The sequence below is a fragment of the Spea bombifrons genome, chromosome 10 (genome assembly GCF_027358695.1).
Source record: "Spea bombifrons isolate aSpeBom1 chromosome 10, aSpeBom1.2.pri, whole genome shotgun sequence".
NCBI classification, from domain to species: domain Eukaryota; kingdom Metazoa; phylum Chordata; class Amphibia; order Anura; family Pelobatidae; genus Spea; species Spea bombifrons.
Genome location: NC_071096.1, coordinates 25,011,711 through 25,037,164, shown reverse-complemented (window position 1 = coordinate 25,037,164; position 25,454 = coordinate 25,011,711). Strand labels below are relative to the sequence as shown.

Here is a 25,454-nt window from a genome sequence, read left to right as displayed (position 1 = left end):
ATAGGCAGAGTCACTTAGATGCAAACAAAGGTAAAACATTTAATACGAACAAAAATAGAAGAAGAATATAAAAAGAAGATAACAAAAATAATACGAAACAATTCTTACAAAACCTTGGAAAGGAATTTAGTTGATGGCATCTGTCCTATGCATTCCTGAGGATGGAGGGAGGGAGTGTTGGGACAAGAAGAGTCTGTGGATGGCAAGTACATCTCTCCTCTACCTCTCCCCCATGCCTCTCTTACACCAAGCTTATATACCATTTGAAAATGATGTCAGTCTATTGGTCTTCACCTAATTAGGTGTTCAAACATGTTCACTTAGGTCTTACACGCCCAAACCCTATTTTAGGTGGTCGCTGTACGTATATTGTAATGCCCTTTTAGAGTTACAACTATACCATGCATTAGCAAGCTACTATCCTATCTATAGACTGCATGTTCAGCAAATCCTTCATTCTATATTTAAGGTCAAGGAAACCTTGAAACATATTAATATATCTTAATTATCATTTATTTATGCCCAATAATTACATATCTTTGACTATTGCCTATACTAATAATTATATATGGTCCATATCTTAATTGAGGTTAGAAAATGTATTAGAATCTTTTACAATTCCCCCTGATGATAGGATAATATCCTTATCATATCTTTTCAAATATACACATTTACTCACCATTCGTATCACATTCGTATCACATTTATACTACAATCACATCACACTTTACCTGGGACCATATGATAATCATTAGCATGAGACACCCTTTTCTCTATATTTGTTATGGAATGAGAGGATTGTGCCCTTTTTATCAATTCCCTTAATATTCCATCTCCCTTATCTACTTCATACTTAACATGTTTATATATCTTACTTATTCTACACATAAGAAAACTTTGATAAATAATACATAATAAAACAAGTATAGCTATAATAACAATTGGATTCAACAATATATTCCCAGCTGCGGATTTTACTGAAGATTGTGACCACATATTTACTGATTTTTTAAAATTTGACCACCAACTAACTCCAGACATATCATTCCATTGATGTTGAATTTGTTCTAATTCACCTTGTTTATGTTGGAAAACAATTTCGGCATTTTTCAATTGTTGTTTTAATATGGCCAATAATCCCTTATCTTTCTTTATTTCCTCAGTCCATGTTTTCCAAGGAAAATGGTCTATCTGTGTGAGATTAAATTGCAGAGGTAGTGTTTTTAAACGCTCTATGCCCATAGTGGAGACATTAAACTTTTTCCCATCTATCTCCAACTTTTTCAATTCTCCTTCTATGCAATATAATCCTCTGTGAAGAGTTTCATTATGCATACAATTTGAAAAGAATGCTCTGACCAATGACTCTTCCTTCATTACCTGAAAACAAACTTTTCCTATCTTTACTTGAGTCATTAATTCATGCACAGATGTAACACTTTCAATCCTGGCCTCACATGATGAATGATTGTGAAAACAAGAATGATAGACAACTTTTTCTTGCCCTGGAAGACATATTACTTTGGAAACAAAATGAAGACAAGCTGAAACATCTAATTGTTCCAGATTTTCCCCATCAAATACAAAATCTGTATATCTTAAATTATAATGAATCAATTGTGTGTCACTGACCGGAATTCCTAAAACTGTTACTGGTACCATTACTTGTTCAACTCCTGCCACTGGGATTAAAGATGTCCCAATACAAAAATCCTGATCACAACCCATCCATTTATTAATCCACAAATCAATATGACCCAGACCAAAACTATATTTATCAGGTAAGCTTTTCAACAGACCCAAAGGTGTAATACCACTCTGTAAAGCCTGTGCAATCATCTTTAGATTAGTGGAATATTCTATCTGTATTTCCAGGCATGCCCTTGACACTTGATTCTCCTCTTGACTCTCTATTAAGTCTAAAGTGGCATCCTGTAAGTGAGATACAGACGACCCAATCACAGTAGCAGAACTTAGAACCATTTGTTCCAATAACTGATTTAACCCTTTTTGTACTTTTGCTCCCTGACTTCCTACATAACTTACGGATCCCAAATCGGATTTAAGAGTATTTATATCCATAGTATTCAGTAAGCTTCCTACCGAACCAACACCCCCCAAGATTCCCTCAATAACACCTCGTCTACTTCTTGTCATTCTCAATGGATTTTGTTCAAACCATTGGGCAAGACCTTTTTCCATATTAGTAAGGTGTGACAAACATTGAGGAAACCAAGTGGATATTTTCCAATCAGTCATGTTAAAAGTCCAAACTAGGGTTACAAACGATCCATTCCTCAATAATGGTTTAGATTGAAAATAATTAACCTGAAAAGGATTGGATGGTTTGAGTCTAGTACCAGTACACAAATTATCTTCAGGGGACCAAACACTGACATTTGCTCTGTCGCAGTGTTTGTAATCTCCTTTCAGTAATACACAACATTCATATATCCCAGAGTCTTTACGAGTTGGACTATCTAATCTAAGCATAAAATGCATACCATTCCAATGTACATCCCCCATTTGACCCTTATGAAGTATACGAGTTGGATTATTCGTAAAACTTCCTAAAGATGTTTTCCCTTTTGACCAAACGAGTGATGCTTCCTGAGGTAATGGTAACCTTGTCCCACATTGTAGTTCTATAGGTTCCAATTCCTCTTGGACTTTCACACTACGGGGATTTACTCTAACTTCAGGTGCTATAGAATTAGTTACCGTAAACACAAAAGATACTTTGACCAAAGCTGTCTCTCTTTCCACCTGAAAGTTCCAAACCCTAGTCCAATCATCATCCCCTGCTGATATAGAAAGCAGTGAAGGATCTAAGATTTTCCCATAAGACTGAGTCTTATACCAAATCTCTGTCTTAGATCTTCCCATTTTCCCTGATGTTAACATCTCATTGATAACATCACCTGTCCATTGTGCATGTTCTTCTCCCTTAATTGTTATAGACCACCACATGGACTCAGTAGGATGACATTCCCAAACACCTGTCTGATTATTATGGGTATAATTCCCCTGTGACTGTGTGAATTTGGCTTTTGGTCCTACTTTTGCATGAACCGTGATTTCTGAGGTATGCTCAAAAAATATAGTCAAACAAGGTTGATCTCTGGAGCCATAACCGAATCTAATTTGTCCAACAATGTCTCTTGATGTATCAATGTCTGATGTCAGGAGTCGATCCACCTGAACTTCTCTTATTTTATGTGATAACAATGTCTTCTGTGGTAAATCCTTTATCGGATCATCAATTCCAATTGGCTTCTGGTATAGTTCAAACAACACAGCAACCAAAAAACTCAGCACCAACAACCATGGAAGTAATATGTAACACGCTATCTTGATGTCATGCTTCTTGTATTGCTGTTTCTTTGGAGGTTCTTTGTCCAATAGTAAACAGTTTTGTTCCTCCATTTTCTTGCAGAACTGTGTTCCTGAAGGTAGGGGACCTACGTAGTCAATCTGCAATGTAGACCACGGACCGTCTGCAGGTGCAATTCTTAGAAGTGGAGGCTTTTGTCCTTTAGGCCTGGGGTTTACTTGAGCACAAATGAGACATGACTGAACAACATTTTGTACAGAGTCCTCCATTTTGTCCCAATAAAACTTCTCTTTGAGAATTTCCAGCAACTTTTGCTGACCCACATGACCTAAACTTTCATGATTATAGCGGGTGAATTCCGTCTGCAAGTGTTTAGGCACAACTGGAAGTAAATTACCTTGCATTTCATAACAAATCACTCCATTTTCACAAACAAAAGGAGGTGTTATTTTATTCTTACATTCCACAATGAACGGATCTTTCATCTGTTCATCACTAAATGAAGGTAAATTTGCTTCCTTACTCTTTACTGGTAGTACTTCCAACGGTTCTAGTTCCATCACTATCTCTCCTATCAAAGCTGCTTCCTTGGCTAGAGAATCTGCTTTCTCATTTCCCAAAGCTAAATCACTAGTTCCTCTGCTATGGCCAGGTACTTTGACAATAGCATATCGGTTAGGATTTTTAGAAGCAAGCTCAAAGATAGTCTGCAATGTATCAACATGACTTAAGATTTTGTTAGATTAATCCACAAAACCTCGTTTTTTCCACACAGGTAAGTAGTCTGTTAGTGAACGTACGACATATGAACTATCGCTATAGATTACCAAAGGATCATTATTTTCTTTCTCATTAATTTCCAATACTGTTTTAACAGCTTCAATTTCTGCTCTCTGTGCAGAAAAATGTCCTGGTAGTCTATGCTGAATAGCTCGGCCTTTCTTTGGAAACCAAATGGCATATCCGGTATGATATTGTCCTTTCAAACAAAATCTAGAACCATCTACAAATACTGGTTCATCAGTTTCCTCTACTTCTTTTCTAAAAAGAGATGGAAAATCCCCCTGAAATGTCTCAACACACTCATGTGATTCACCCTCATATTGCATTAGTTGAGGGAGCACATATTTAGCTTTATGATCCACTTCAATCTGTTTTGGAGATAAAGACAACAACCAATGTGCAAATCTTTGATGTGACACTCCTGGGATACTTTTTTCAAGAAGCAATTTCAAGGTGGAGTGAGGAGTCTGCAAAATTAGTTTGTTAAACCCAACTATATGTTCAGTCGCCTTGACTGCAAAGTGTACACCCACCAGATGTCTTGCACACGTTTCAAACCCTTTTTCCACAGGTGAAAGGAGTTTGGAAAAATAGCCAACTATTCTCCATTCCTTTCCCTGTAGCTGCAGTAAAACTGCCGAGACAGCCGTCTCCGAGGTATGAACTTGTAAAGCAAAAGGCTTAGATGGATACACAGTTGTCAAAGCTGGTGCTTTCTGTAAATCAAGTTTTAGTTGTTCAAACGCTTTCTGCTGCTCATCTCCCCATGGACCAAACAAATTGTCATCATCAGTACTTTTTAGTAAGTCATATAAGGGTTTAGCTTTTTCAGCAAAGCCCTCTATGAAGTCTCTAGAAAAATTTACAAGTCCCAGGAATTGTCTTAAAGCTTTGAAAGTTGTAGGTACAGGCAAAGCTGCTACTGTTGCTACTCTTTCATGCAAAGGACGTCTCTGGCCTGGACTTATCAAAACTCCCAAGTACTGAACCTCTTGTTTCAGTAATTGGACCTTCCTTGGATTTAATTTCAATCCTGACTCGTACAACAGATTAAACAATTCTGCTAGCAAGGTGAGGTGTTCCTCTCTACTCTCTGTTGCCAACAAGATATCATCAACATACTGTAGAATACAATCTTGCCTTGAGAATTTTGATAACACTTTTGCCAATGCCTGATGAAACAGACTAGGTGACATGTGCGCCCCTTGTGGTAATCTGCAAAATACATATTGCTCATTCAGAAAAGTAAAAGCAAATTTGTATTGACAACTCCTCTCTATCTGAATACTGAAAAAACCATTACTGATATCCAGTACTGAGAAAAACTTTGCCTTAGCATTCAATCGAGACATGATGTCGGGGGTATCTGCTACAATTGGCGCCACATTTGGGGTACATTTATTAAACATACGCAGATCTAGAAGCATTCTATAAGAATTATCTGGTTTCTTAACTGCCCATAACGGATAGTTTGTCACCGAATTTGATTTGCGTATGACGCCTTGTTGAAGTAGTTCTTCAATAATTTTGGACAAAGGCTCAATTGAATCTGGAGGCAATCGGTACTGTTTCTGAGCTATGGGATCTGTTCCTTCCACTTTGACAACAACATCTTTCATCGTCCCTACCTCATTCTTAGATTGAGCCCATAACGAGGGATATTTCTGCACAATTTCTACAAGAGTCAAGTCATTACAATCCATTTGTGGCCAAACATGATTTGGGGATACCTCCTCAATTAAATTGATGACGGCCACTACACTGTAGTCACTTGGATCAATTACTACAGGCCCTTTAAGATTATTACTTCTCCAAATCACTTGATTCCCTAAGTCAATGACCCAACCTCGTTCTCTCATTACATCAGCCCCTAAGATATTTTCTGAGCTAGGACAATGCCAGATATCAATTTCAGTACACAAATAGCCAGGAATCTCAAACAAAACACCAGTAACCAAAGTTGCTGAAGTATTACCTTTACCACTAAAACCTACAATCGTGCAAACAGGTGAGTTAGATGTTATAGGTAAAGCTTGATTAGTCACACTTAATTGAGCTCCTGTATCAATTAGGAATGTAATCTCTTTTCCCTGTAATTTTCCCTTGACATATGGTCTGCCGCAGTTGTCAGTTGACACTGGAGCTACATAGGTCAACTTACAGAGTGATTGATTCTTATCTAGTCACTGAGAGGGCGTCAGACCCCCCCTGACATTCTTTCCTGTTACATTAGTAGCAGTACTATTTGTTGTGAGCTCTTGCACCTGTCTAATTAATGGAGTGTATGGGGACGTTGACTTAAATTGTTCACCAGTAGGTGGGGCTGTTGGCACCAGCCCATTTTCTTTCCCAAAATTTTGTGTTCTAGGGACAAATTTTCTATTTTGAAGAAATTGTTTACACTGCCACTTCAAATGTCCTCTTTGACCACAATGATAACAACTAACATTTGGTCTGAATATCTTTCGGTTAGTATTATCAAATCGTTCAAAATTAGTAGGATTAGTTTGTGGCTTGTGACAGTCATTCTGAGTTAATTCTCGCCGTTTGTCAATTAGTTCCTGTACTGTAGATACTTTTACCTTTACAGTTGACATTTTCATTGCTCTTCTTATACGATCAATGAATATGGCTGCTTCTTGCAAACTAGGTTTTTCAGAGGCAAGCTGAACAGATACAGGATCTAGATATTTAAATTTCCTTACAAATGCTATAATCATTGCCTGTGGTTCATCTCCATCATCAACTCCCATTACCATTCTATAGGCTTTCTCAAATTTCAACAAAAATGCAAAGGGATCATCTTGAAGATTTACTTTTAGAGATTCGATTAAGTCAAGAGATGGAGATGAGTCACCAGTTGTAAACAGAATTAATTGTTTCAATCTATCCATGTCATTTGCATGCACTAATTGACCTAATGCATCCTCTGTAGGTGTGTCCTGTAACCTTTTGGACATATGTGAAGGTATCCATAGCTTAAAAATGGCGTTTTTTTGTTTATTACTTAATTGGAATTTGTCTGTATTTGTTTCAAAAACATCAATATTATGGAATGCATCCATCTTATCGTCATATTTAGGAATATCTTTGGCAATTTTCATTAATTGATCATTAATTTTTAAAGTCAATTTTGTTGCACTGTCTCTGAGCTTTTGTCTCTCAACTCCTCTTACGTCAAGTTCCTCATCAGAATCTATTGTTGAGGTACCAGCTATTTCAGGGACAAAAGATACGCCCTTCTTACCTTCTTGTCTTGTGATAACTGACACCTTCTTATTTTCTAAACATAGTTTAGACAGTAACTGAGCTTGTCTGTCCCTAGCCCTCTCCAAGTTCTCTAATTGCTGAGCTAAAACAAAACAGTCGGGACAGCTGTTAAAGTCGTCAGTACTGTCATCAGGGTTAGATTCTGGTACGACTTTGTTAATCATGCAAATACTTTGTCTAGGTTGTAAATCCTCCACAATCAAGTCATTAAACGTTTTAAACATGCTTAGGACATTTTGCAGTTTCTTCTTAAGTTTATCAATACATAACAATTTCTTATCTATCTTCATATTCTCTTGCTCACATTGTTTGTACATACTAGCCCATAACTGTGCATTAGTAGGACAATTATCAAATTGAAAAGTTATTTTACTTTTGTTAGCATATGTTTTTATAAAATCCATGACTTACCCTGTTTAGTGAACTCTCCTTGAGTGGCTGTTGTATCACGCTGTATGGCTTTCTTGCGTCTGCCGTCAATAGCGTCTTTTAGCACTTTTGGTTCCAATAAAATCTGAAAGTCTGTATCCTCAAAGGTTCTTTCTTAATTCTCTCCCGACAGTTTGCAAAAAGTGTACAGATATATCTGCCCTTCCCCCTGAGCAAGCTGGAGGGCAAAGGTCAGGAAAAAATACGCAGGGCTGGCACGCCAGATATGTAAGAAAATATATAGGGCCAATACAAACTTCAAATAATTGGATCACATATAAATGTATGTGCGTCAAAAATAGGCAGAGTCACTTAGATGCAAACAAAGGTAAAACATTTAATACGAACAAAAATAGAAGAAGAATATAAAAAGAAGATAACAAAAATAATACGAAACAATTCTTACAAAACCTTGGAAAGGAATTTAGTTGATGGCATCTGTCCTATGCATTCCTGAGGATGGAGGGAGGGAGTGTTGGGACAAGAAGAGTCTGTGGATGGCAAGTACATCTCTCCTCTACCTCTCCCCCATGCCTCTCTTACACCAAGCTTATATACCATTTGAAAATGATGTCAGTCTATTGGTCTTCACCTAATTAGGTGTTCAAACATGTTCACTTAGGTCTTACACGCCCAAACCCTATTTTAGGTGGTCGCTGTACGTATATTGTAATGCCCTTTTAGAGTTACAACTATACCATGCATTAGCAAGCTACTATCCTATCTATAGACTGCATGTTCAGCAAATCCTTCATTCTATATTTAAGGTCAAGGAAACCTTGAAACATATTAATATATCTTAATTATCATTTATTTATGCCCAATAATTACATATCTTTGACTATTGCCTATACTAATAATTATATATGGTCCATATCTTAATTGAGGTTAGAAAATGTATTAGAATCTTTTACATTAACACAGTACACAGTCACACTACCCTATACACATGCATACTATACCATACAAAGGCTGACTCTGCTAAATGTATATTTATTTACCTTGTATACAGTTGCAGTACTCTATAGGCATAAAAACTACACAACGTACTTTACCTACATTATTATTATTTGGTTTGACTGGCTTTCTCATTGCTCTTCTTATGCTAAGCATTTGGAACCTCACCTAGATTATTTTCTTCGAACTCATCCAACAGTTAATTGCAACCGGTTACATTTTATTAGAGCTGTAACCACTTGGAACTTCACCCATATATTCTCGGAACAGTCAATTAGCATATGTTAGTTTTTGTTATTCCAATTAATGCATGTTTTAGGCAAAATTTGTTAGAATTCATATTAATCACAATGCACAAGTGTAATGAGTACTGGTTGTGAAACATATATCCCCTGCAAAACTGACCAACTCTACTCATTGACAGTCAACATAGCCACCAACCTTCTTCAACACTGTCTCTTAAATATTCAACCAACCAATGGAACCACCTGAGGATAAACCTACATACTAAAGATTTTACTTTTTTGTAAATATTTCTGGTAAAACATCCGCGGTATATACTTAACACTATTTTGTGAGGTACATATACAAGCGTGTCTTAAAAGCAAAATTAACTTTTCATAAAGGAAAAAACCACAGAGGCAAATTGCTGGAGGAACAAACACTTCTTAAATCAGACCCATCATCACTGTTACATTGGGCAGTCTACAATGACTCATGATGTCTTTGTGTTATTAGATCCGTGACTTGACCTGTTCTGTATGTATTGTTTTACAAATTATATGGTGTGCGTGCTACATTGTATACTGCACAGCTGTGTTAATTTGTACCTTATTCTTTTAAGAAAACCATGGGAGCTAAGTTTATAGATGAACGTTAAATTTAGTAGATGACATTTTTTTTCCAGATTTTAATACAAAGATTATTTTTTTCCGTCTCACTTTTAAAAAGCTCTGCCTCCCTCGGCTTATTTCTGCCACTCAGCATCTCTTTCTTGTTTCTCTCCCACATACTTTATTCCTCAGCTTGTAGTGCCTGAGTACTGCATCCATGGTCTTTTCTGCCTGATGTTTATGTGTGCTGCTGAATGGGTTACCCTTGGTCTGAACATACCTCTCTTATTCTACCATCTCTGGAGGTAGGTTCGTCTTCTGACTTAAGCTTTCTATCTTTATAATGCTTTATTTAGGTGGATACTTATTGTAAGGGTTTCTCTACTTGATTACCTGAAACTTCCAGAAATAAATCTCACCTGTCATCTTTATATACAGTGCTATGGAAAAAGTAATTGCCCCTTTCCGGTTTCTTCTATTTTTGCTTATTTTTCACTGGATGGACTAATCAAATTTTATGAAAATGATTGGAACTGCAATTTTACATTGACTTACAGGGGTTGAATTGTAAATTGTAATATTTTGTAGTGTGTTACTTCCCTTTGTATAGCGTTACTTCCCTAAACATTTCATATTCGCCATTGTTGAATTTACAAAGGAGCATCTTTACTTTGAGAATCGGAGCGGCTGCCCATTTCGCTACAAGGAAGATAGCAACGACGGCTAGGGATGTCCTTCTATACATGAAATCATTTAAAAACTGCATTTGTGTTTACTCAGGTTATATTTGTCTAATATTAAAACTAGTTTGATAATCTGAAACATTTAAGTAAGACAAATATGCAAAAAAAAATGGTAAGGGGCAAAAATTTTCACAGTGCTGTATGTTGTTTTTAAAGTTAGTTTGCACTCGGGGGGGGTATATTATACAGAAAAAAGCCCTCCCTTTTATAGCCTCCCATGATCAGGTGTGACCCTAGTGTTAATGAGACACGTGTAGGATTTCTTTGACACCTCTCCCTTAGGTGGGCAAGGCTACTTCATACCATTACGCTACCCCTTCTTGCACATCTTTGTAAATAAAATAGGTTCTGGCACCTTCTGGCCCGGGGGGGAGTAGTAAAGCCAATGGCCCCTCACTGGGACCACTCCCATAAGTAATTTACACACTTACACAAAGACTAGTACACAAACTTATACTAACACTGTATACTGACACACATGGTATAACACCATATGGTTACATACACTCACTCTAGCACCTTACACTAATACACACTCCCAATAAAACAGAAACTGACTTGCGTGTAGCCTATTTTATACGACCCCTCTCAGCACCTCGGTTACGGGGGAGCCTGGTTGTAATGCACCTTCCTCAGTGCTTCCTTGCCCATGATCTCTGTTTACAAGCCCTCACACAATAGCTACTTACAGTGCAGGAGATCTCTGTATATGTGACATACACACCTCCAGTCAGATCCAGTGCTGGCTCAACAAATGCTACGTATGGGGGTCTGTCCAGACCCATGTACACATGCGTGGAACATGTTCACGTTTATTTAAATGGGGGCAACATCCTGGCACTGATTGGCTCCTTCAAGCAGCCTATAAGTGGCAACAAATGCCAGACCATGGAAGAAGAGGGCGGCAACTTTTAAATTAGCCAAGTGCAAATAGTGCGATTGATGTTATAATGACCTCACTAGCCAGCCACAAGTTAGCTTTATATGTAATTGCCATACCTGTGGTACATGTTCTATTTTAGAGTTTATTCAAATTATGCATTAGGAAGCACTTAAAGGTATGATTGCATATCATTAACACAAACCTCTGGGAAATATATCACAGGTACTTCCACCGGCCTGCAGACGGCTCAGAAGCAATGTTTGATCCAGTATCCATAATGAATGTGGATATCTTAAATTACTGTCAAAAGGAGGCCTGGTGTAAACTGGCATTCTACCTGCTATCTTTCTTCTACTACTTGTACAGGTGAGTATTGAGAAAAGAAATAGAAAATGGTAGTGGTGGGTTTAAATGTAGTGTTCATTAGTGACTTGGATGAAACATAGGCAGAAGAGACACTTCAGTAATTGAATGAGCTGCCTAATAAGTGGCAGTAGCATGACAGGCATGTGCAGTAGAATAAGTAGGAGGTAGACCGAGAAATGGAGAAGATACTGTAGCTAAGGAGATGTGAGGGATCTCAAAGGATAAAGAGTAAGCATGAGATGGTCAATGATCAGTTACATCTTGCACTAACACTTTTATTAACTGTGTTAAAAAATAGACTATATATTTTATTATTTATTGACAAATAATCCATACAACACATTCCACTATTAGCACTTCAAGAAATGAATCCTGTATTGTGTACTAAGCAGTTTTAGAATAAACCAGTTTCTACCTACTAAACATGCAGTATCTATCCCAGTTCTAAATATGCAGCATCCTGTGCTAATAACACTTCTTCCTCGCACTCAGGGTGGGGGCCACTGTACGTTATGTCAGCGCGTAGGATGCTGTGCCTCTGATGGTGAGTGAATTGTACTTGGCCCTTTCATAAATGCCCCCACCCAGTCTGCCTTGTCTATAGTCAGTCTCTGTATACTGGCAAATTAATCACACACACTCACCACCTTCTTCTAATGTGAATTATTGCTCCTTTAAAACAGAAAAAAAACACACTGTCCTGTTTCTACACACCATGCACTCCCACTAAAATCACTGTTTCACTTCCGGTTACATAACATCCTTTACTGTCCACCAACACCTCCTAAATGGCTTACTTATAACGCCCTCTGTCTCTCTCCTACCCTATCCCATTGTCTTTCCCAATCTCTCTCATAATTTGTGTGTGTGTTTCCCTTTATCTCATTCATTGTCCTGATATCTACTCATTTCTCAGTTTGATTTATACGCTCGTCACTTTTTGAATCAAGCCTCTCCAAACCTTTGAATCCAGGCGACAGAAGAAAGAAATGTAAGAGAAAATGGAGACACTTGCTGATACAAGGAATATACTGCAGGGCATCAGTTCCAACACCCTGCCTACTAGTAGATTATTTTGTTTGTATCTTTCACTCTCCATCGCTCTCCCTATTCTGTCCTCCCTTTATCCTTTACTTTATAACCCCTTCTCCACTCTCTTCTTCCCCTCTTCTTATTGCCTCTCTCTCTTTTTAGACTGCTGCTGGCTTACAGCTTTTATTCGTCTGTTTGAAGTCTGTGACTTTATTTCTTCAGAGATGTGTGAGGTTTACTGTCAATAAAAATATATATATATCTACATATCTATTGGGTGTTTTATTATTATTTACTTTTATTTATATAGCACCAACAATTTATGCTGCGCTTCTTACAATACATATATTCAAGGGGAATGACAAAACTAGAACTGACAGACTAAGATAAATCAATACATCAGGTAAAGAGGGCCCTGTCTGCAAGCTTGTAATCTAGTTTTAGTGTATTAGTCACTGTAACACTTATACGTTATATATACTGTACAACTTACATCACTCTGTAATACACATTTGCTTATATAGATCTATAGGTTTAATTAATCGAAATAACTACTGAACTGTCTAATAAGGGGCTTATATGTAAGCTAATTATACAATCTAAAATGATAATTCATATAGTATTTACATATCAAAATTATCTATTATCATCTCTTGGAAGATACTAGTAAATTATATATTCCAGAGAAAGAGAGCACTGAAAAGGAGGTCTTTAGACAAGCTGGAGCTGTAGCTGTTAAAGGAACAGAGAGACCCTTACTATGGATGGGAAGTAATAGATATACAAATTAGACATGTGCTAATGGGCCAAAAATGGTTCAGACTAATGTTTCCGTTCATTTTTGGTCTATTGTTTTTTAGGGCAATGAATTACATTTCCTGCCTATTTGCTTTGAAAAAAAATCGAGGGGAGTGTTTTTCATTCCCTAGCACTCTCATTCTTGTTCACTCTCACACCCTCTAAATGTTTCTCTGGTCATCAGGGAAGGTAGTTGAAACGTTTTGAGAAAAAGTGAGAATGAGAGAGTGAGAGCGTGAAAGGGCCTGTGAATGTCGTCCAAAAATGTGGAGCTTTATGCTTTGTTTTCGTCCGCTTCGTGGGGAGTCTGTCCTCATTTTCGTTGCTTCATGCGAATCATTGAATTTGCAAAAATTCTGTAAATTTGCTACTCGTATTAAATCCAAATGTACAAATCTAGTCTTGCTATATGGCAGGATATCAGAGAGCAAATATAAAACTGGGATGAGCACTAAAAAGTCCTAAAGGTAAGAAAGACTTGGAAGGTGATGCATTGTTTCTTAGGAAGTCAAGCCATCATTTTCAGCAATGGGGTAAAATAGTATTTACATATTGGAGGTCACATGAGATAGTGGTTGCGCATAGAGGAGAAGAAAGTCACAGTAATATAATATGTGGCTGGCACCGTGTGGTAAAGAGTTAAGGAATGGGTACTCACATTTTTTGGGGACTTAAGCAATTAGTCCCACAATACTTGCATGGGCGATACAATCCTTGCCTGGGGATATCTTTAGCAGCAGTCCTGTGTAGTTCTTTTTTTTGGTTCTCAGGATAAGGTGCACATAAAAAGTTAAACAGAAATAGGCATAGTGCTTTCTGTATATGTAAAATGAATAAAACAAATAAAAACAGTTCACTATATACTCACAATATGGTGAGCAATAAATGGATTGCTCACACCTTCTGGTGTAGGTGGAATGATCCCCACCAAGGATATAAACTTGCGTGTTTAAAACATTAAAAGGATACCAGGAGCAGAAAAGTTTTTTTAAAAAACTTATTTATTTTATTAGCTTTCTGGTTAAAAACCATTAAAAGGTCAATAAAAATAGCACATATGCGTTTCACCTACTAAATAGGCTTCCTCAGAGTGTCTACATATTGTTTGTGTATATTGTAATTATTTGTTATCTCTTTGAAGATACTAGTACATTTTTAAGTAAAATTCCTACCATCTAGAGCTAGCTCTTAAAAGCAGGAGAGAAAAACCTGGTATATTCTCTATAAGGTCAGTCTTAGTACCAGGCAACAAATGCAGCCACCTGGAGTACTTTAATCAGGGGGTACCTGCCACTAGAGGAGCAGGGCCAGTTGGGGAGATCTTGGATTCCAAGTAATGGCAGCACAAGGTCATACAGACCACTGCTTCAGTGCTTCCTCACACTGTGTGCCTTATGTGTACTGAAGCTGTGCACACCACAAGTGAGTACTGAAGCAGAAGTTTGTTGGAGTGGACCTCGCGCGCCTACCACAGATATAGACTTTATACTGTACTAAATTGTTTCCTGATCAAAGAGTCACAGCCGAATATATATCACATAAAGATCTTGGGTTTATTTAAAAGCTTTGGCTGCCTCTTTTGTCATTAACACCGCCCATCATCTGTCCTGGACGTAGACAATATCACCAACGGTTTTCAGTATAATTAGGCATGTTGCAGATTTTGATTCACATCAGATTCAGTATGGTTGCTTGAAGGAACAAACTTTTCTCATGTATCTTAAGGTTTGCGAAGGTCCAACTCAGCTTGCGTTCAACAAAGATCAAGAGAACTTTCAAGTATATTTCAAAGCACTGTTAGGACAAGATATCATAATCTAAAACTAGAGGTAATGCTCTATCGGTAATCCAAAACCTTAGATGTAATGTAAGGAAGTTGATGACAAGGCAGTCCTGGCACAGTGGCTGATAATGTAGGTGCGACCAACAGCTGGTGATGGAAAACCTTTCCACTTAGAATTTAGGGAGTAGTAGAAGCATTATTAAACACTCATCTACAGACACCAGACAAGCCAGAAGGCTTGTTTTTTCCCTCAAAAGTCTCATGGTGCTGCCACAACCACAAAGGATTCTGGGTAGGCATAGGCAAATAAAGTCAACAATGATCACCTTTTGCCTCTATATCCACTTTATACATGGATCCCTTCAAAGTAATTGCCTGCTGTACAAGACAGCCTTTGACAAAACTCAGGTAAGAGGTGCAGTAGCCAGATCACCACTCATGGACAGCTGTTTCGTCCTTAATGGGACTCGTCAGCATGAGGTTGCGATACTGGCTTAATACTTGAGGCTCGGGGAAGCACGAGAAATACTAATCACAAAAGTTGGTGTAGAAAGTCAAATCAGGTAATAAAGCCCTGTGATAAAATCAGCCCGAATGTAGCACATCCTTCAGCATTAGGCACGTATTTCAGACTGAACTGCTTTTTCGCTCAGAATTACGCTATCAGTTATGTAAGGAAATTAAGACTTCCCAATCACCATGCTGGTGATTAATACCATGCTTTATAAAGTAGTAGGAGTATAAAAGCAGGTACAACAAATGGAAACATTCCATCTCCATAGAAACTGAGCAAGTTTTAAGTACCACAGTGATTCTCAAGAAGGTGGTGGTTTCAAAATATTTGTGATAAAACCATTTTTAATTGTTGTAAAGCTTTGGACACTTTTAGGATTTGTGTAAATGTTCTATTATTCCGATTTAACTGTTAATAAACATTTAAAAATATGTTAACCAAGTAATCAAAAAGGGAAATCACTGCACGCAGAAATATATTTTCACAAACAAGAGGAAATGTTTAGACAGCTGATTAAGCCTGAAATTGTGTTTAATCCTCCTGTTGTTCTTTCACAATAAAGATGAGCATATGTGAAATTTACTTTACAAACTAACCTCCATTCATGACTCTGAGGCTGCATTTAGGGAGGAAATAACATTCATCAACATTCATAGAGAGAAGGGTAGCTGACGTTGGGAAGGCACCAACAAGGGAAAATGATGTCCTGACAGATATGATCATATTAAATGTCATTCTGGTAAGATTGGCAGCAGGAGTTGGAGGAATAACATAAGGGTCAGAGAAACCCTATACCTGTCTATCCAGATTAAACCTATTCTTCAGATCACAAGATGCTGTTGCTGTGGTCTGTAAATATACATTGAATTACACTTTATTATTGTTTTTATCTATTGGTAAGGCATCATATTTGGACTTACAGAAACAAAAGTTGAGGGCGCTGCTTAAATAAGTTTACAATCTAGAACAGGGACGTCCAAGGTGCGGCCCACGGGCCAAATGCGGCCTGCCGAACTTCGAGGTGCGGCCCTCGTGAGCTGGACCACATTCAAAGCACCACCCGGCTGCGAAGTTCAAAGCAGCCGTTGTGCGGCTTTGAACATGTGACGTTTGAGGGGGCGGGCCCACAGAAGGCTATTTGCAAGCAATTTGGCTATGAGGAAAATATAGCCTCCACAGGAAGAGACAACCCGGTGGTGCTGACTACTTACATGTTCACTCATTAAGGCACCTTGGCAGTCAACTGCCCTCTCTACCTCTGCAAGGGGTGGTTGTAGCCATGGCACTACTATAACTTCCATGAGGCTACCCTGGACAGGACAGAAACCCACAGTGCAGAGGACGGGAGCAATACCTAATAAGAGGGAAATGAGGAATGGACTGGCCTATTGACCTAGGTTCTAACATTATGATTATGTCATGCCCCCTTCTTCTCCAATCAAATAACCCCTTTGTTTGAGTACATCATAAAATTGCTATAATCGCTATTTTGTATGTCCCATGATATAAACTTTCATATCTTTTTGGCTTAACATTTAACCATTCCATTCCATTTTACCATCAACTCTGTCTTTTAAGAATCAACACCATAGCTTATCAATGCAAAAATTTGCCAATGTTTCTGTGTATATCTTGGGAAAGTCTCAGCTTAGTCTGTGGGGTTAACGTTCAAATATTCATTATTTATAAGTTGCTGCTGGGAATGGACATTTCAGATGCTTCAAAATAATCACCCATATTTCTTTGGTCTACATTTCATTTAATGTGATGTAACATTGCCACTCTGAAACTGGGCTTTTTGATAAAGGTCATTGCACATTGCAATATTTTGAACTTTGTTAAAAATTCTGTCTCCAAAATAAAACTCACAATTTGTATGAATTTTCATATAAGTCAATTTACAGAAAGACCAAATAACAAACATTTAATTTGAAAGATCTTTTCAGCCATTTGTTATTTCTATTTCTATATCGGTTTATCTTCTGTAAACATAAAGACAAATGAACAGAACTGATTCCCACCCATGGTAAAATATACTATTAACCCCTTAAGGACCAGGCTGTTTTTTTTTTTTTTTACCTTACGTGACCAAGGCTTTCTTCAGATACCATTTTGATCATATCATCTAATTTCCTACAAAAAATTAATAAAATATAATTTGAAAATTTACAAAAGCTGGTGCTAACCTGCTAAATAGATTCTGCTATTTGTGTAATCAAGCTCCTAGCCATGGAGTCTGCATTTCTGAAGAACTCAGTGAATTCAAGCATGGTCCTGTGAAAGGATGCCACCTTTGCAATATCTCATTCCTGCAAGATATTCCACGGTAAACTGTAAGTAATATTATTGGAAAGTAGAAGCACCTAGGAACAGCAGCAACTTAACACAAAGTCAAGAATGCCTCCACTCTTCAAGGAGTGATTTTCAACAATATTTGTGCCCAACTTTTGCCCATTCAGTCAAAAGAGCATTTGTAAAGTCGAGTACATATTGGACAAAAAGACCATTTTCCCTCCTCCACCAAACTTTAGTGTAGGTACTATGCATTCTGGTGGGTAGGATTCTCCTGGCATCTGCGGAACCAGATTCACCCATCACTAGCCTCTCCAGATGCAATGTTTCTCAACATGAAATGTAAAATTCAGGTGGTTCATTCAAGCAGCCTCTTGTTATATACACTTGTGGGAGGATATAACAACTCTGGCGGGGATTTGTTTGGGCCTAATCCTCTACCCTCCCTCCTTTTGTTTTGCCTGCTGGTATAGGTCAATACTACTTTGTCACAAAAGGGAGATGGGTTGCCACTTAGACTTCAGGTTTTAGTTTCAGGCAAATACTTGGTGAGGAGGAGGCTGCTGGCAAAGGATGGCGACATTCGAGATGAGCCCCCTACCACCTCTCCAATCAAATGCTCTCGGAACGTTTAAAGGTGCCTGCAAATTCCTATACCCATGACAAAGACGGATTCATCAGTAGTTTGTGCTATTATCACACAATGATGAAAGAAACTTTGCACATACAAGCCCATCAAAATCCTTAAGGCCGAAGGCTGCGCATCTAAAGCACATCAAGCTGTAGCGCCCAATATACATCTGCGAGGAAAAGTAGAGAAAGCCAGTTATGAAGGCACCGATGCCCCTGGCCCCCCCTTTTAGCAGAATCCTAAAACGGAGTCTCGGTAGAGCCACCCACCAGAAAACGCAATGATTACTGAATTGAGCTCTCTGAAAAAGGAAGGTGATATATGGATGGGAATTTTTTGTAATAACTAGAGAATAATAGATTACATTTAATAGATCAATTTTAATGGCATTAATACCTTTTATATCAAGAAAGATGAGGAATTGCCCAAGTCCCAGGGAGCAGCAGGACAACAGGACCAGGTGTACTGCGGAGTCTATGGTCAATGATGGGTAACAGGTATGGAAAGGGTAGAGGTGTATCAAGCAAGGGTCAGAACCAAATATACAGCAAAAAATAGAGAAAAGAGATAAGGGGACTGGTGCACGAATCAGAAAAAGAGAAGGATATTAGGAACAACTCGTGAGTTGTGAAGACTAGCTCTAAAGGCAACTAAGCACCTAACTAAGGGTGTCAGTGACTTAAATAGTGCATGTGAGAGAAAGAAAAAAAAGGAGAGGGGAAGGAGAAAAAGAAAGAAGAAGAAAAGGACAGAAAATGAGAGAGTATTAGGAGGGAAACTGCAGAACACCAAGAGGGGAAGTCACCTTAAGTCTGCCAGGTGAGTGATCACCTCACTGAGGAACATACTATAGAGAGAAAAAAGAAAGACACAGGGGAAGGGAGAAGGGAAGGGCAGGGGAAGGGAACAACCGGAAAGATAGAGAAACAGCAACCAAACTTCACCACTGATGGGTGGTCAGGAAGAGGGAGGACTAAACAAAGAAATAAAGTGAAAACTAAAAAACAGAATATCCCAAGGTATCCAGCTGAGATGTTGTAATAGAGTCAATTAAATGCACAGAATTTAAGGATATTCACCAGCACCAGAGAACCAACCTAATCCTAATGCAATCCATGTCTCAAACACAGATCAAGCAACCTCAAGGGAAACACAGCATCCGTGACGTTTAAAGAACATTACGCTGAAAAGTGTGTGTGCTATTGGTGCCGTGGTATTTGTGGGAGGGGTCTTAGGGGGTACTTATATACCCCCTTCAGCATTTCCTCCTTCAGGGCATTACGTTTGTGTCTTATTACACTTTCAGGCCATCCTGAAGCCGCACTTCTGTGTACTTCACTGCTCCTTGCCCAGTCATAGCTGTGCAACGGTTCTGCTAGTTTCCATGTGCTTCACGGTGCTGCTTCATTTGAGCTACTTGTTTGCTTCACGGGCGGGGGGATTTCATTTGGTCGAAACTACTCTTTTGCGTTTTGTGCGGGGGGAAGGGGGGTTTCGTTGGTAAAAGTTACTCGTTTGCTTCACATGCAAGGGCGGTTTGTTTGGATGAGATACTCGTTTGCCTCACGTCCGGGTGGAAAGAGGTGTTGCGTTTGGTATAGGTTACTCATTGCTTCATTGGTCTGCTCCGTCGCTCGTATGGACCATTACATCTTAGAGTGGGGAGACCAATGGTCTCCCTAAGCGGAGTTTCGGCGCCAGCAATTAAAGGTAACGGAATACGAAGAATTTTTCCCCACAAAGGCGGACATGAAGAGTTGGCCGGCGCCCAAGTCTAGATTCCACAGCTGTACTATAACAAGAACTTCTTTTGGCAATAAGTACTGAAAAAAACAATTGTATGCCTGCAGCATTAACTGTACCAAGGCTGCCATTTTTGTAGCATTGATTGTACAGGAAGACTGGTATTGCATTTGCCTACTATATGTATGTGTGTCCTTGTATAGCATACTCTGCAGTAGGTTTCTTTCTACAGGAGTCCATGTAAAATAGCAGCTGGTGACCCGTTTTTTATGCTCTTGCTTGGGGGAGGTGACAAATGACAGATACATAAGCTGTGACACTGATCTGTGCCCTTAAGGGACTATCTCACATACTTTCCTTTTATTTCATAATATTTTACTGTCCTTTCCCCTTTTTATTACCCTCCTTTAAGCTGTCTTCCTTTTCTTTCTCATTTCATCTTTATCTCTCTATTGTTATTCTCACATAGCTGTGTGGGGGCGAAAATGACCTAAAATTAACATAATTATAGGAGGCACCCAAAGAGAGAGGGGATTGTGTGGGAGAAAAAGAGAGGTAGTGGTTGAATAGCCCTGGAGAAACAGAGAGCGAATGTAGTTGGGAAATCCACATTGTAGGGACAAAAGAGGATATTGATCAAAACAAAAACATATTTTGTTTTGTTTATTTTTGCAGGGAATGCTTTTTGTAAGGCAGGTCATTATAGTAACACATTTGTATATTTGGCTGCCTTGTATGTTAATTTCTTTGGCAGCAATAGAAATATGTATATGTAAACAGACATGCATCATCTACCTCAAGCTACTACATTACTTGTAAATATATTATCCCAACCCCCTTCAAACAAATTATACCATGGCTCTTATAGAAATCCTATTCTTGCAGTTGGTTCTATAGTTGGGTGATATTGCCTTTTCGCTAATCTTAGCCTTACTAATTAATTAGGAAAGTGTACATTAGACTTATGTATTCGGATTTGTACAAATGTATATTTTAACAAAATAAGGAGGTGCCTTCACAACCAAACAAATGGAAATAAAGCAAAGAGCACAGAATTTTTGTTTGAATTTTGTTGTTTTTTTCACTCACTCTTCTTACTTATGTTTTCTCACACTCTTACTCACTCTCCCTCAATACAAAATATAAAATATACCAGATATATTGTATGTCCTCAAAGCCAAGAAAGAATAATATACCCATAGCAAAGCACTATATGTATCAAAATAAAATTTCTATATTTATTTCAAATGTACTGACAAAATAAATAAAAGCACTGCGGACCAGCTCAATTGCCAACATTTTTTACAACAAGCAGGTTATCGGTATGTGACCACGGAGTATAACAGCTTCCCGGGGAGTAGAAACAGCTTTCCACCTGTTGGCATAAACAATGCTCTTCCAGAACACCTCACACACCTCTTCCAGAACACCACAATATTGAAAATAAATAAATACAAGATTCCCCCTACGTGTTTCAACGGAATATAGCGACGTCATTAGGGGCTAATATTAGGTACTGCACTACAAGCAAACCTCATATATCCCTTATTCCCCAATCATGTCCAAATCATCATTAGTCTCAGGTGTATTCTATTCATTCAGTTTTTGTCGCAACGGATTCTGTATACATTCATCATAGTTTCTTCTTGCGAGATCTCTGCTGAAACAAAACCAAGTATCGATCATATTCGATTACAATGTACTTGACCAAACTTTCTGAACGTGGTAGTTGTGAACTATAGAGAACAAAATGTATCAATGATACTTGCCCATTATCCTCAATATCTAAATTTAGCGATGTATAATTTAAATAAAACATAATTATAAATGTATTAATATATCACTGTATATATATAATTCACATTCTCTCACACGCTCTGAATGTCTCCCTAACTTCTCCACCGACCGACTTGTCTCCTTGCCCAGCAGCTCTGCTTCTTCTCTTGCATCTTCTTGTTCTTCTGGCTTCTTTTTTTTCTTTATCCGCAGCTCCTCGTGTCTTCTTTCTTCACCCACTTCTGAATCTGGTCTCCAAATGAACTGCAAAAAGGTGGAGCTTCTGCAGTTAGTGTAACCCTTGTGTTACACTAACTGCTTTGGTGCACAATCTGATCAATTACAAAAAGCACATCACCTTGAAAACAGTAAGCTCTTTATGTGAGCAAGCTGTGTGAGTGTTATTGCTCACTTTATACTGACCAACACAGGTATTTGATTGCAAACTCCACCCTTAACTAATTGCAAACACTCCAAAAACCACAGGACGAAACATTTTTTTTTACCTTTACAACTTTAACTTTCTTACTGCAGGTCAAGCTACAAGCCCAATTTCAGTATATTTATTTACTTTGAAGAGTTGTTGAAAGACTGCCTACCTATAAGAATGGCAAGAGTAAAATAGTAACTGATTATAGCATACTGCATTGGTCTGTGACCTTTAGTGTTGTCACAAAAAAAACAGGGTGATTGGATAGAGAAAAGGGCTTTAGAAAGAGAGAAAGGGGTGAAAGTAACAAAGAACAAATCACTAAAAACAAAGACTGATATGAGAAAGAGGTGGATGAAATTGAGAATGAGATGATGAGAAACAGCAGTAGAATTGATGGATACAAGACATAAGAGAGAGGACCAATTATGTATAAAACAAAATATAAAAGCCTGAAACTGCCTCTGTCATTGTTACCTTTCCTGTAATTTTCTGCCATCTTGTGGTTGCAATTGACATTACATGCAGCCCTCATAGCTAGACATTTTTGTTTAAAAAAAAATATATTTATTTGGCTTTTGCTCTGGTTTGTCAGAAGGCAAAAAGTAATATATCCCACCTAAAATGCATCTTCATCATCTTTCAGGATAACTTAATCACAGTTTCAGGAAAGTATAATGAGTTCATACCAAACTGCAAGACCCTCATCACATCCGGCACTAAAATACATAACTACATAAATACATGTGTGAGCATGGATGTGGACTTGTGTGTGTGTATGAGCATCGATGTGGATTTGTGTATGTGTGAGTGTGTGAGCATGGATGTATACTTGTGTGTGTGAGCATGGATGTGTAATTGTGTAAGTGGGATGAGATGGAGTGTGTGTTACTGAGTATGAGTAAGTGTGTGTAATTTGTGTGAGTGTGTTTACATATGTTGTAGGTTGGAAGGAGGTGCAAAGAAGGCACAGACACATTGTGTGTGGGGGGGGGGGCAATTACAGCTCAGACCAGCTGTTGAAGTTGGGGGGCCCGGGGCAATTTGTCGCACCAGGGCCTGGTAGTTTCTAGTTATGCTTGGTAATATAGATTTTTGTCGAACACTTGGCACTTACAATTTCCTAAATACACTTAATTAATCATGCCGTCAAAAAATCCCCTCGAAAATCCCGGCCCGATGCTATAGAGTCACCCATCTGCCTTCTAACTGAAATCCCACCTGAAAAAGCAAGTGATTTAGCAAGTAATGTTACCCAATCCATGTTTACCTCAGCTTTGGATGACATTTTTCGCAAATATTAAATCGGATTTCCGAACCAACAAATTAGAATTGCAACAAGAAATGCCCCATCTAATGCTTTCATCTAATTTGCTGGCTCAAGCTAAGGAGTTACAGCTCTTTGGATCAAATATGAAAGCCCTCCAACCTCAAAATTTCACCTTAAAAGAAGATCTGTGTAAGTTAGAATTGAACTAAAAGACAATGATTTACACAATTAAATAAACAATTAGCCCCCTTTACCCCGCCAATAAAGGGAACTCCACCCCTAACCACAGTGTGCTATAACAAGAATAATAAAAAAAATATAAGAGGGAGGGATATTAGTGTGCTGCCGTTAGGACTAAGGGAAAACAAATAATCGTTAGAAATTAATGATTCCCTTACGTCCTAAGTGGCAGCACAAGAGGGGAAGTAGCTAGAAAATTACCTATGAGGGAGGGTCTTCCGGCTGAACGACGTTCAGAACAGACCGCCCAAAGGCAGTGTCTTCCGAACGTCTTAAATTTATCCTATAATGGCTTATAAAAGTGGAGTTAGAACTCCAGGAGGGTGCAACACAAATATGTTGAAGAGGGATGAGGCCCCTCTCAGCAGCCGAGGTAGCTACCGCTCTGGTAGAGTGAGCACGGACAAAGGCGGGAGGAGGCAAGCCTTGAGCTGAGAAGGATTCTCTGACGGCTTCCTATATCCACCTGCTCAGGGATGGTTTAGAAGCTTTAGATCCTTTGTTCCTGCCAAAACTGTAGAAAGAGATTTTCATCTTTCCTGAAGACACCGGATCTTTGTAGATAGATCTGCAGACATCTGGAGACGTCAAGAGTATGTAGAAGAGATTCTTCTTCTGTTGAAGGATCCGGGTGAAAAACAGGTAGAGAAATGACCTGATTAATGTTCTTAAACGAAGGAATCTTCGGTAAAAAAGCTGGCAGGAACCTTAGGAGAACCGTATCAGGCAGGAATAGGGTATAAGGCTCAAAGGCACACAGAGCTTGCAACGCACCAATTCTCTTGGCAGAGGTGATCACCACTAGGAAGGCAGCCTTCCAGGAAAGGTACTTCATGTCCACGCTTTCCAATGGCTCGAAGAGGGAGAGCATTACCCCTGAGCACGACAGTAAGGTCCCATTGATGGACTGGTCTCAGGATCTTAGGTTTTAACCTTTCGGCTCCTTTAAGGAGCCTCCTGATAAGGGGTTCTTGGGACAGAGGTTTTCCTAAAAACGCCGATATGGCTGAGGTGTGCACTCTGAGTGTAGAGGGAGCCAAGCCCTTTTCCAGTCCATTTTGGAGGAACTGCAATATGGAAGAAATGGGGGGATCTGAGAAACCCACTTTGTTCTTCGCACACCATAGTAAAAAAGAGCGTCTAAGCCGGTTGTAAGCTCTATTAGTAGACTCCGCTCTCAAATGAGACAAAGTCTTCAAGACCCCAGAAGAATGTCCACTATCCTTCAATAGGGAGCTGTCAATCTCCAGGCCAGGCCCAGACTGGGACAAAAAATAGGCCCGGGCATTTAAGACTGAGCAGCCCATTTTTATTTATTTATTTATTTATTTTTTGTTAAACCAAATT

At 38.6% G+C, this 25,454-nt stretch overlaps 2 protein-coding genes across 6 annotated transcripts in view; both read left to right on the top strand.

Annotated features, from left to right (window-relative positions):
- Positions 1-12,895, top strand: part of CNIH2 (cornichon family AMPA receptor auxiliary protein 2) — a 44,556-nt gene extending 31,661 nt beyond the window's left edge. For 2 of the 5 annotated variants that reach the window (XM_053449367.1, XM_053449363.1), the window contains 4 exons: positions 9,799-9,911; positions 11,455-11,598; positions 12,091-12,142; positions 12,515-12,895. In XM_053449367.1, coding sequence (XP_053305342.1) covers positions 9,799-9,911; positions 11,455-11,598; positions 12,091-12,124 — 291 coding nt within the window. In that variant the 3' untranslated portion in view covers positions 12,125-12,142; positions 12,515-12,895. The remainder of the gene's footprint in view (positions 1-9,798; positions 9,912-11,454; positions 11,599-12,090; positions 12,143-12,514) is intronic. The other 3 variants (XM_053449366.1, XM_053449364.1, XM_053449365.1) reach the window with 3 other exon arrangements.
- LOC128467684 (putative neural-cadherin 2) overlaps positions 1-25,454 on the top strand; it is a 267,631-nt gene that overhangs the window by 222,923 nt on the left and 19,254 nt on the right. The gene's annotated exons all lie outside the window — the stretch shown is intronic.